This window comes from Castanea sativa, chromosome 5 (assembly GCF_040712315.1).
Source record: "Castanea sativa cultivar Marrone di Chiusa Pesio chromosome 5, ASM4071231v1".
Lineage (NCBI taxonomy): Eukaryota > Viridiplantae > Streptophyta > Magnoliopsida > Fagales > Fagaceae > Castanea > Castanea sativa.
In genome coordinates, this window is record NC_134017.1 from 70,429,189 (window position 1) to 70,440,841 (window position 11,653).

General features: G+C 35.1%; 2 protein-coding genes across 3 annotated transcripts; one reads left to right on the forward strand and one right to left on the reverse strand.

Moving 5' to 3' along the window:
- The first annotated feature begins 1,468 nt into the window (after window positions 1-1,468).
- Window positions 1,469-5,050, forward strand: LOC142633587 (putative pyruvate, phosphate dikinase regulatory protein, chloroplastic). Its single transcript, XM_075807830.1, has 3 exons — window positions 1,469-1,909; window positions 3,848-4,487; window positions 4,651-5,050. The coding sequence occupies exons 1-3, from the start codon at window positions 1,484-1,486 to the stop codon at window positions 4,752-4,754; spliced, it is 1,170 nt and encodes a 389-aa protein (XP_075663945.1). The 5' UTR covers window positions 1,469-1,483; the 3' UTR covers window positions 4,755-5,050.
- Window positions 5,051-7,607: 2,557 nt separating this feature from the next.
- On the reverse strand, window positions 7,608-11,441 carry LOC142633261 (uncharacterized). 2 transcript variants are annotated; one of them, XM_075807475.1, is made up of 6 exons: window positions 11,184-11,441; window positions 10,967-11,084; window positions 10,326-10,508; window positions 9,748-9,859; window positions 8,542-8,746; window positions 7,608-8,278 (listed from the first exon to the last, which is right to left on the reverse strand). In XM_075807475.1, the coding sequence occupies exons 3-6, from the start codon at window positions 10,503-10,505 to the stop codon at window positions 8,194-8,196; spliced, it is 582 nt and encodes a 193-aa protein (XP_075663590.1). In that variant the 5' UTR covers window positions 10,506-10,508; window positions 10,967-11,084; window positions 11,184-11,441; the 3' UTR covers window positions 7,608-8,193. The 2 variants fall into 2 exon arrangements, with proteins under 2 accessions (XP_075663590.1, XP_075663592.1); XM_075807477.1 differs by lacking the exons at window positions 10,967-11,084; window positions 11,184-11,441 and adding an exon at window positions 10,705-10,865.
- Between the last annotated feature and the right edge of the window lie 212 nt (window positions 11,442-11,653).

Consider the following 11,653-nt stretch of genomic DNA (forward strand, 5'->3'; position numbering starts at 1 on the left):
GTGTTTTTTTTTTGGCTTTTTGGCTTTGTGACTCTCTTTGAGTCTTATATTTTATATATATATATATATATAGAGAGAGAGAGAGAGAGAGAGAGAGAGAGAGAGAGTAGAGTTTGTAGAGATTACTCAAATAAGGATTAGAGAATTTTTTTTTTTTTTGATTGTTTGTTTGTGCTTTGTCGACCAGGGACAGACAAAAAAAGAAGAAGTAAAGTTAAGAAAAGTTTTTTTAGTAGTGCTGTGCAGAATAAATTTAGAGTGTCGGTAGTGCTATAGTGGGATTGGGTTAGTGGGCAATGTTAGAAAGATGGATTAAACACAAAGACAAAGATAAATAAAAATAAAGGCAGACCAAAGACAAAAAGAAAACAAAAATCGTATAATATAGAAAATTGTCAAAAAAAATTAAGAAAATTGTCAAACAAATTTAATATATATGATTCTTATTTTATTTTTAGATCATGAAAAAATCAACTACAATGCTTGATTTTTTCAAAAGAAAAGATTCAAATTCTTCTGAAGTTAATGTGGGATTGCCAACAACTAATGTTGTTATTCCAATTTTAAAAAATGTAGATGTTCTAATTTTAGAAAGAGTCCAATTAATGACTGCTCTTAGGGCACACATTAAGCTATTCATTTTTGAAAATTTTTTTTATTAGGAATTGAAAAAGGTTTACAGCTTTTTCAATTCCCGAACTTTTCAAAAAATAGTATACTATTGTGTGCCCTAAGGGCACACATTAGTAAAATCCTTATAGAAAATATGCATTTCCCAATTTTGAAAAATGTCGATTCAAAAATTTTTTTTTTTCGCTTATCTCCGGGCCCCCAGCTTAAAATCCTACTTTCGTCTTTGAGTCCACACTATCAATTTATGAGATTTTCAAAGAAGAAAGATACCTGAAAAAAAAAATCTAGATTTCCTCTTTTTTTTTATTATAAAATAAATTATTTTCTAACTTTTTTTTTTCAAAAAAATAAAAAAAATTTGGCTAAGGCCCGCTTAATAAAAGTTTGGCCCAAAATGTCACTGAGTAGTGGGAATAAATTATTTTCTAACTTTTTTTTCAAAAAAAAAAAAAAATGGTTAAGGCCCGCTTGATAAAAGTTTGGCCCAAAATGTCACTGAGTAGTGAGAATAAATTATTTTCTAACTTTTTTTTTTCAAAAAAAAAAAAAATTGGTTAAGGCCCGCTTAATAAAAGTTTGGCCCAAAATGTCACTGAGTAGTGAGAATAAATTATTTTCTAACTTAAAAAAAAAAAAAATTGGCTAAGGCCTGCTTAATAAAAGTTTGGCCCAAAATGTCACCGAGTAGTGAGAATAAATTATTTTCTAACTTAAAAAAAAAAGAAAAAGGCTAAGGCCCGCTTAATAAAAGTTGGCCCAAAATGCCACTGAGTAGTGAATAGCGAAGAGGCAGAAATTGCAATAAAAGAAAAACAAATCCAAATAATTCAAAAAGAAAAGAAAGAAAAAAATGTTGGCTTCATCCACGTTAAGGCTCCCGAACATAAGACCCACCCCTATCTCGTCCAATCAAAGCCCTTCCGAACCTGACACCAAACCAGTACCACAGGCTCGGAAACTGAAGGGAAGCGCTCAGCTTAACCGGTGGTCGAGGGCTCGCACGATTCGGTCCGGGCGAAAGTTGGACCGGCCGGACCAGCAGGCCCTAGTATTGGAAGCCAAGCGTCCTCCAGTTGAAGCAACAGAGAGCGAGGTTAACTCCGTTACGAAAATTGACGGAGACGATGACGTGGAGGTGAGACTGGGGAAGTCGATATACATGATTTCTGACGGAACTGGTTGGACGGCGGAGCATTCCGTTAACGCCGCGTTGGGTCAGTTCGAACACTGCTTGGTCGATCGTGGCTGTCCTGTAAATACCCACTTGTTTTCTGGGGTAAATACGTCTTTTTCCTCTACTTGAATTAGACTTGGATTTGGTTAGTTCAGTTAGTTTTTGAAACCAGTAGTAGTACTAGTTGGTTTATTCTGTTATGCCTTTACTGGGCCGAGCCCAAGTTACAATTGATTCTAAAGCTCAATTTAAGTAGCTTCATTGGTTTTATATATGTAATATGTACAAAGGGACACAAACTTTTTTATTTTATTTTTCACATGCAAACTTGTTAACATTTTTTTTTTTTACAACTTTTTTGCAATTTCATTTTCACATGGATGTGTAGTCGTTGGCAACACTTTTATTATATACTAACCACAACGTGTCTCGTAAAAAGTCGTAGCGGTCAGGCCACAAAACTCCTACTTTTATTTCACTATAGTTATTATTTATAGGCTAAATGTTGTTACACACTATTTTACACATCGGTCCACAAAATGCACTAGTGATGTAAAACAATGTGTGTATAACAAATACGGCTCTTATTTATATATTTTTGTATAGGGTTGTGTTTGTTATAAGTATTGTGTTTTACGGTGTTGCATGTTTTCAAATTATAACCACAGTGTGTAACAAGATTTTCCCTTCCAAGAATATAGGAGGAGCATCCATATTGTGCAATAGAAGTTTTTCTCCATATTGGTTTAGAAGGAAATTATGTTGATTGAAACGATCATTTTAAGTATGCTTTTCATCACACGACATATTTAATAGTCACATGACATTAAAAACATGTGGGAATAGTATATTATCGGTCACATAGTGGGTTGAATGAAAATATTCTTAATGGTTTAGAAGAAAACTTTGTCCATTACTCCATGTGCTCTTATTAGTAGTATAAGGTAGCCAACACTACATTGAGCTAGTTTAAGATTTTTCTTATGCTGGGATCAAGAACTTGTCTATATATGCCTCAGCTATGCTTATCAGTTTGATTGCATTGGGTTGGGTCAGGTTTAAGTTGCAAAACTTAGTTTGTTAAGCTGTTGCCTAGGAGTCTAGGACCAACACTTTAGTGATCTTAAGGGTGATTTACATTATACAGATGTATGCGTTACCAATATATGACTTGAAACTAGGACTGATTGCAGAGTTCACTGAAAGAGTCCCCTCTGGAGCTTAAGGAGTTCTCCAGAGTTTACATTATGCTTTACTCACTGTCAAAACTCTTTAAAACAAACTAGCCAAGAAGCACAACTTTTGAAAAATTGTCATATGCAATGTTTTAGTGGCATTTTGATGCAAAGCAACCAAAAGAATGCCCAAAGTTCTTTGAAAGGAGATATCTGGTCCATGAATTTTTAGAAGGGTGGCAATGATGGAAGCTTTGTTAGAGTTGATTCTTGTTATTTATTTATTATTTATTTTATAATTAGCATATATAATATTTGTAATTGTGCCATAAAATCATGACTTAAATATAAATATGTGCTAAGGTGAGGGATTGATTAGTGGAACTGTAGTCTCTCTCTCACTTCATTTATCTTTTCATTTTCTCTCTTTTAGCCCTAATATCTCATATCTTACAACTCAGTTAACTTAATGTAGTGTTGTAGTCAAGCTTCTTTTTTTTTTGATGGAAGAAATTAGACAAGTAGGTGCAGTCTGATGAACTTTAAACAAAAACCAACTTCATTTGTTTTATCTATAGGGTGATGTGTGTGTGTATATATGTCTATATATTCCACATTCTCATATGGTAATTTTGTTACTTTTCTCATTCTCATGTTAAGTTCCTTGAACAAGAGCATTCTTTTGATGGTTATAATTATGAAAATTGGATTTTCAAATGGTTCAAATCTCTCTATTAGAACCTAGACTGCCTAAGTTCATATATGGTAAGTCTTGCATCTTGTGTTGAGGGACAAGTGAATTTTATTGTCCAAAGTCTCCTGACTTGGACTGACTTTTGTGCAATGGGATCCATGCACTTGCCAGATTGATGATGTAGATCGGTTAATGGAGATTGTTAAGCAAGCAGCCAAAGAAGGTGCAATGGTTGTGTACACTTTAGCTGACCCTTCAATGGGTGAATCTGCTAAGCAAGCCTGCAAGATGTGGGGTATACCCTCCACAGACATACTTGGCCCAATCACAGAGGCAATTGCTGCTCATCTAGGAGTCTCACCATCGGGCCTCCCCCGCGGGGCTCCTGGCAGAACTATTCCTCTATCTGAGGAATACTTTCGTCGGATTGAAGCAATTGAATTTACCATCAAGCAAGATGATGGGGCACTACCTCAAAATCTGTACAAAGCTGACATTGTTCTTACTGGTGTATCTCGTACGGGAAAGACACCATTATCAATCTATCTGGCTCAGAAAGGGTATAAAGTGGCAAATGTCCCTATTGTAATGGGTATAGAACTTCCAAAAACTCTCTTTGAGGTAGACCCAGAGAAGGTTTTTGCTTTGACTATAAATCCTGTAATCTTGCAAGCTATCAGAAAAGCAAGAGCTAAGAGTCTGGGCTTCAACATAGAAACAAGGAGTAATTACTCGAAGATGGACTATGTTAAAGAGGAGCTGGAATTTGCTCGCAGGAATTTTGCACAAAATCCCGTCTGGCCAGTAATTGGTAAGAATTTTAATTTTCATTAACTATCTACTTGGTTTCTCTATTATTCTACATTTGGATAAGTGAAAATTCAATTATAGATGTCATAACACATAATGAAGGCTTGAGAACATTTGACACACTGACAATTGAACTCGGATATTGTTACTTCCTACAATTGCAGAAGTGACAGGAAAAGCTATAGAAGAAACTGCAGCAGTTATATTGAGGCTATACCATGACAGGAAACACAGGTGCTCAATGCCAGGAATCTCAAAGCGCTACTAAAGATGTTACATTGCTCCCAAGTGTGGGCAGGGAGATACTGATGCTGAATAGTGGAGTTCATCTCATATTGCACTGCAGGACATAAGGGTACGGTCTTCTATATATGTAGATATATAGTTAAATGAAAATATGAATTTGTACATAATATATTCATTTTTATTTTTCCCCTCTGCTTACAGCCTTAAAATAGTGATTCGGTTGAAATCTGGACTTTTGAAATGATACCTACCAGTTTTGAAACATAAGCTTGTCACTTGATGTGCTAATAAAGAATCAGGAAAAAAGAATTGTTGCTACTGTTCATCTCACATGATTGGTCGATTAAAGCTATTACCTTCACAGGTTACCTTTTCTAGAAGGCACCTAACATGTGCTTAATAAGGCTATAGTCAGATGTCAATTTGATTCTCCCCAAATTCCCCCCTCCCCTCGGTTACATGAAGACTACGTCATAGAAACACCAATATATATATATATATATATATGTGTGTGTGTGTGTGTGTGCGCGCGCGCATGTGTGTGTCTTCTCTTCTTTCTATGAAGGCATGAACTGATGAACCTACCCCAAACTGTGGCCTATTGGAATTTGGAGGACCCTGCTATTCTAATCAGCCAAATTGACATCTGCTTAATCAAATGCACTTCAGTCAGTTTATTTTATTGTTGATCCTGAGTCATGGATTTGATGTTGGTGAGTCATGTTTCCTACAGTTGTTATCCTATCCCCATGTTTTTATGTGGCAGATATTCTAAATGGAACTTTTTGGTCATTTACGGATTGATGTCCAGAAAATTAATGCTTCTAAAGTCTGTGGTGACTGGTGAGGCAATCCTTTCTATGGAGGGGCAGACTGGGGTAGGATTTTCTGTAAACCTTAACTAAGCAACACAAGGAGCTTGAAGAAATATAGTATATATAAATAGAAGAATATACTTTGTATTATTTGCTGTCAAACCACCTGAACATAGCTCACGTTGGGGTCTTATTTCCACTTTCACATTGATTGAAAATTTTTCTTTTGCTCTTTTCCCCTTTGACTTTGACATTTTGTATTGTAATGCTTGCTTCTATTGCCAATTTACTAGTGGGAGCAGAAATGGTTATTAGTCATCATTTTAGGAGATGATCTATAACTTGTAAGGGCAGGCTGAGTTACCAGGCTTTTGGGGTATTGCTGTTCAGTAATTTGGGCGTTTTTTCTGAACCAAAAAAAAAAAAAAAAAAACCTAAATCTCAGGGTAAAAGTTCTTCAAGTAAATGGGCAAAAATTTATGTATAGTTTTGCATGTCCTATACTTTGAGTTCCCCAATTAAATTTAACTATGTGGTTGTGTTGGCTAATTACAAAACAACCATTGTTATTTCCTCTAATAAAAACTAGATTCAGCCATATGGAAATTAGCCACAAGGTTGGATTTGATTGGAGAATCTAAGGGCTCGTTTGGTTTGGCCATGACTCAGTTTTTGGCCATGACTCAGTTTTCATAGCTCAATACTTATAACTCAAACTCAAAATCCATAACTCATAACTCAAACCTCACTTTATCTCAAAAATTCCAAAATTCTTGTTTGGTCACATAACTCACCTTTTGCCACCATCGCTCATATTTTAGAAATTGAAAAAACCAAAATTCTATTTTTAGTTTTCATGATCCATCACTTAAATTTTGAGTTTTGAGTGATGGAAACATCACCCAAAAATCAAGCCAAACAAGATTTTTTCGGTGGGACTCATGTGTTTTGGAAACTTAGTGATGAAAACTGAGTGATATCACTCAAAATCATAGTAATCCAAATAAGCCCTAAATTACTGCATATTTGAGCCTAAGAAATTGTACCTAGTTTTACTTATAGTGGATAGAGTTGTGATTAGTTACTTTTAGGGTTTAGTAGTGGCCACTTTAGGAATTTTTTTTAGGGTGTTTTTAAGGAAGCATAAATTATACAATCTAATAAAAGAGAAATTCATAAATTGCCAACAATAATAATAATAAAAAAAACGCAAATACATAAAGTTTACAATTGCCTTCTATGAGTTTTCATATTTTGAAATCGTTGCATGATAATCTCATTATCAGTGCTACAAGGCTACAAGCTATATCTCTTTTAATATACTCAACTAAGTAATCATTTATCCACTGAATGTAGAATAAATTATGGAGCAAAATTTAATTTTATTGGCACAAAAAAACTGAAGGTGTTTCCAATTTTTTTTTTTGAAGGGTAAACAAATAAAAAATTTTAAATTATTATATATAGTTTTTTTTTTCAAGTCAGGTGGTCCTGAGACCACCCTGGCCTTAAGGTAGTGCCGCCCCTTGGGGTTTAGAGAGGATGGGGTTCATGCTGTGGCCATTACTTGCAAAACTTTTCTATGTTATATCATACCAAGTGAAACTTAGTCCTGGAATATGCCCACTGACAGATGCCTGCTTGTAGCTAATAAAACTGTTGTTGCGGCTATTTTATTGTATTTATGTTGCATTTATCATTGTATGATGATTTTTGCTTACATCTTGATGCAAAAGTCATTGTAAGTTGATTTTTGAATGAGTGTTACCATCTCAACAACCTCACCTGTCTGTCAAAGCAATTTGCTCCTGCTGTGTACCAACTCCTAAAATTAAATTCTTTCACGTCAGAAGCACTACTTCACTCTGCCCCCAAAGGCTTACAAATTAGTCACAAATCATACAATAAATTGGGAAAATTATGAAGCCTCCTCAGTCCACACCACATCTACCTAAATTTTAGTCTATTCAATGCTAGACAAAGGCCTGGGCTTCACTAGCGCACTCCTGGAAAAAGAAAAAAAAAAAAAGGAGAAAAGAGTTTAAGTGCGCATGCGTGCGTGCACATACAAATGATTTCATCTCTTATATATATGTAACTGTTATTTCACTTTTGGAACCTTTGCCTACTCACATGGAAGCCACGTACAACACAAAGGGTCTATTCAAAACTAGGAGAGCCGAAAGGGCAAACAGAATGGAAGGTATGGGCAAGAAAGTGAGCAAAAAGTAAACTTTCTGATTCTCTCCACTAAGCTGTGCAGAGAACTAGTAATGACAAAGCAAAAACAAGTATTTTTTGGTCTCTGCCATTTCCGTATGGAAAAGAAGATTCTTTTCTTTGTCAGAATGCAGTATGTCATTGTCTCCATCTGTAAAGTTTTAATGGCCCGGAGAAAAGCTCTAGAATTATCAACTTGGAGGCCATGTTAATTGAAAGTTGGTTAACTTTTGTGTATCCTCTATTTTTTCTTCTGTATCCTTCTTTCAGTTCAGCATTTTGTCTTAGTATACCCATCAAAAGAAGCCCCATATCTCCAAAATGAACCTCCCCACCACAAACTGCTTGAGCCTTGAATGCTCATGTTTCTATCCTAGTTCGGGTGCCGCTATCATTTCTCTTTTAAGGCTGAGTCTATTTTCACTGCTACCAATCTTGACCATCTTCATTTGCATTATGCTTTCCAATTGAAAGGGTGAAGTATATTAACAAAATTGTTCCCATGCTTGACCTGTCACCAAAATAAATAAACCACTAAATTCGAGGAAACAAAGCATGCCCGTTTGGCATTGCTAAAGGAAGTAGAGTTTTAACTGAAAAGCTCTGAAGCCTTTTGAGTGTTTGACAAATTACAGTGAATGTATGTATATCCTTAAAGCTCTTTAGTGAAATTACCAAACAAGGAAATTTCTATAAATTTTGTGGTAGTGCTACTAGTACCAGACAGGGCAGAAAGTCTGAATAGCTAGCGAGCTGCAGAAATTGTAGACTTACAGGGTGGCAAAGAGGAAAAGAACCCTTTTAGGATCAAGCAGCCATGGAGAGCGCCTGAAACTATTTCTCCTCGAAATGCCTCTGCTTTCGGTGGGAGTGCTGATGTTGCCTGTGGTGATAGTGATCTGATGATGAACTTGTGGGCTGCTGGAATTATCCATGGTCCCTGCTGCCACCACACTGGACTTTTCAGGCGTGCTAGGCCCTACCAAGCAACTGGCGATTAATAATTTCATCTCCAATATGCATGTAGAATATATTTGTCAAGAATTTCTTTTGCCAATAGTGGATTTGCACATGCTTCCAAAAAATGTATGCCAACAGCAAGCAGTGATAATCTGTCATTTGTATTTGCCAAACTAAACAAATGAAAAAGGACCCAGATGCACCTTAGTTCCAAATTCATTTGCTCTACACTGTACAATGACCTAGCATTCTGGCAACACATCACTTTCATAACTGTAATCTACTCACTACATTGACCTCGTGACAATCGTATAAGAGTGAGTTGGCTTTACATTATCAAAGGCACAAGATTTCAAGCTAATTTTCTTTCTTTGATAGATACAAAATAAGATTTAAACATATCATATCAACTTTATGTTGTTTGCTCTCTATTAATTATTATCAGGCTAAGCTTCAATTAGTTTATTTGGTCGTAGACAAAAGATTTTATTAGTTAAGTTATTTTTTATTTTTTGAGAATGAATCGGTTAAGTTAATTAAAATCTAATACTCTAAACTAATTTCTCAACCCTTCAATCCTAATTGACCAAGAGTGTCATTACTCCTTACCGTGATTCAAGGCAGCTAAAAGTAGGTGAAAAATCAGCAAAGGTAGATACCAAGTTCCTCCCCCACCCCAACCAAAAAAGGAAAAAGCACACTAATTCATGTAAGTTGACAATTGATTGAGAAGACAAGCACTAGTGAGTCACCAACCTCAGAGGGCAGCAGGTACAGGCAGGTGATGATCTTTTGTCAGAAATATGTTACATCTATGCCACTTACCTAAATCTTAGAATTCAAGTTTATTCGTCTATATTTGAACCAATGATCCAAACTCCAGAGGGTTAAAAACAAAACGAACTATCAATTTAGGGACAATAGGAGAGTTGGAAGTAGACAAATCAGATCAATCAAACCAGTCCCTACAATAATAATGTTGAGTTGAGTTCACTTTTGTACTGGTATAGGAAATGATACCTCTGGGTGAGGATGTGGCCAGACCATTATCTCTATCGTTTGAAGTAGCAGTTGAACCAATCTTTTTATCAACAACACGCTGTGACCCTTTTCTTGAATGGCTTCTCTGCAACTTTTATCATCCATAAGAACATGTCAAAACCAAAGAAAAGTCATAAATAATCATCCTTATACGAGCAGATTAACAAGGTAAATAAAGCTACCCTTAAACAATTAAAAGAATGATACTAGGTATATTTGTTTACTTTTGTTAATGTATTATTGAAAAAAAGTACATTGGAAATGATGCAGATAGTAACGACTAACTACCTACTACCTGAGAAAGACATTCGATTATAATTGCGTCTAATGCTAGTAGGTCTTATCTCAGACATGTTGATTGTTTCCTACATTTGAAGATTCTCAATAACAATTAAGAAATTAACAATTACCAAAAAAAAAAAAAAAGAGGGAGAGAGAAAATGTTTTTGACTTAAAAAACACGAAAGCCAAAAGAAAATTTGCAACGTGTGCTACTGGGTCAACCAAAATGAAAAATAAGAAAAAGAAAAAGAAAAAGAAGAATAAGAAAAACTTACTGTGATTCTTGAGTTTGCAGTAATATCTTTATTGTTGGGATAAGAGAAGTTATCCATGTCAATAACAAAGTTATCTGATTTATCTGCGGTGTATTGAAAACCGTTTATATGATCTGAAACCGAGATTTTCTGGCTACCCATCTTCTCTTCTAAGCCACAATCCTCACAAGAATTACTCATTTCCTGTGAACAAACCCAACAACCCAGAAAATATATAAATAGACACACAGAGAGAGAGAGAGAGAGAGAGAGAGAGAGAGAGAGAGAGAGAGAGATAAATGGATAAATAAAATAAAATTTGTGAAACCCAATGAAACAGTAACGAGAGAGAAAAAGGGTGACGACAATTTTTCATTTTCTGAAACAAACTAATGCTCACCAACTATGGATTTTCCGCCATATCCGTCACTTTCTCGGGAAAAGAAAGTCGAGGAAGAAGGAAAAAAAGGCAAAGAGAGTTGTTGAACAAGTAGATTCTACAGCGTTACCGTGTCGTGTCGAATAGGGTAATAGCTATGGTTACTACTTGATTGGAAGATTAAAAATAAAAAGGACCCCCATTATCAACAAGTCAAAGCTTAAATTTACAAATACATAGTCATACATGACAAGAAAAACAAAAAAGAAAAAGTAAAACAAACCTTTTTTTTCTTCTTGTTCTTGTTCCTCAACTTATCCGATTGGTTGGTTGAAAGTTTCAAACTTTAAACCGAGAAAGGATCAAAAGTGCTAAGACAACTCTTATTCTTGTTCATCAACCTGTTGTTACAGATAAGAAAAAAACAAGGTCAATAAAACAAAAACGTCTATTATGTTTTTTGTATTTTTACATCAGAAAACGTTGTACATAAAACTGACCTGTGAACCACCCTGTTTTTTTTCCTCGGATTTGGAAGATGATTGTTGTGAATCTTGCAGAGGAAGAGAGAAAGAGAGAGAGGAAATGAAAAAAAAAGAGTCCGCTATTTTTTGATGATGAAGGTAAAAGTGAGAGAGAGAATGATGATTTGATGTGGGTTGTGGTGGAGCTAGCTAATAGAAACACTGGGAATCGGAATTTTCTGTGGCTTTTATATGGTAATGAATGTGTTGTTTACTTGTTTTTATGCATCTTTGTAACGTTCGCTAACTTTTTTCTCGGGAAAAATCATAATAAAAATGAAAATAAAACGTTCTTTTTTATATTTTAATATTGTTATGTTTGTGGGTGGAGATCACATACAGATGGCCCGTGGTAAGCATTCTAGGCCTCTTTATACTTTATACTTTTTATTTTAATTTTAAATTAGGGGTAACACTAACAGTCCCCTAAATTAATAAAAGCCATA

Excerpts from the sequence above, each read along its gene's own strand:
- LOC142633261 (XM_075807475.1), bottom strand. The coding sequence starts at position 10,505 with ATGAGTAATTCTTGTGAGGATTGTGGCTTAGAAGAGAAGATGGGTAGC. Across the intron at positions 9,860-10,325 it reads CTGCAAACTCAAGAATCACA|TTGCAGAGAAGCCATTCAAG; the intron begins GTAAGTTTTTCT and ends GGATGATAAAAG. Across the intron at positions 8,747-9,747 it reads GGCCACATCCTCACCCAGAG|GGCCTAGCACGCCTGAAAAG; the intron begins GTATCATTTCCT and ends GTTGCTTGGTAG.
- LOC142633587 (XM_075807830.1), top strand. The coding sequence starts at position 1,484 with ATGTTGGCTTCATCCACGTTAAGGCTCCCGAACATAAGACCCACCCCT. Across the intron at positions 1,910-3,847 it reads ATACCCACTTGTTTTCTGGG|ATTGATGATGTAGATCGGTT; the intron begins GTAAATACGTCT and ends TGCACTTGCCAG. Across the intron at positions 4,488-4,650 it reads TCCCGTCTGGCCAGTAATTG|AAGTGACAGGAAAAGCTATA; the intron begins GTAAGAATTTTA and ends CTACAATTGCAG.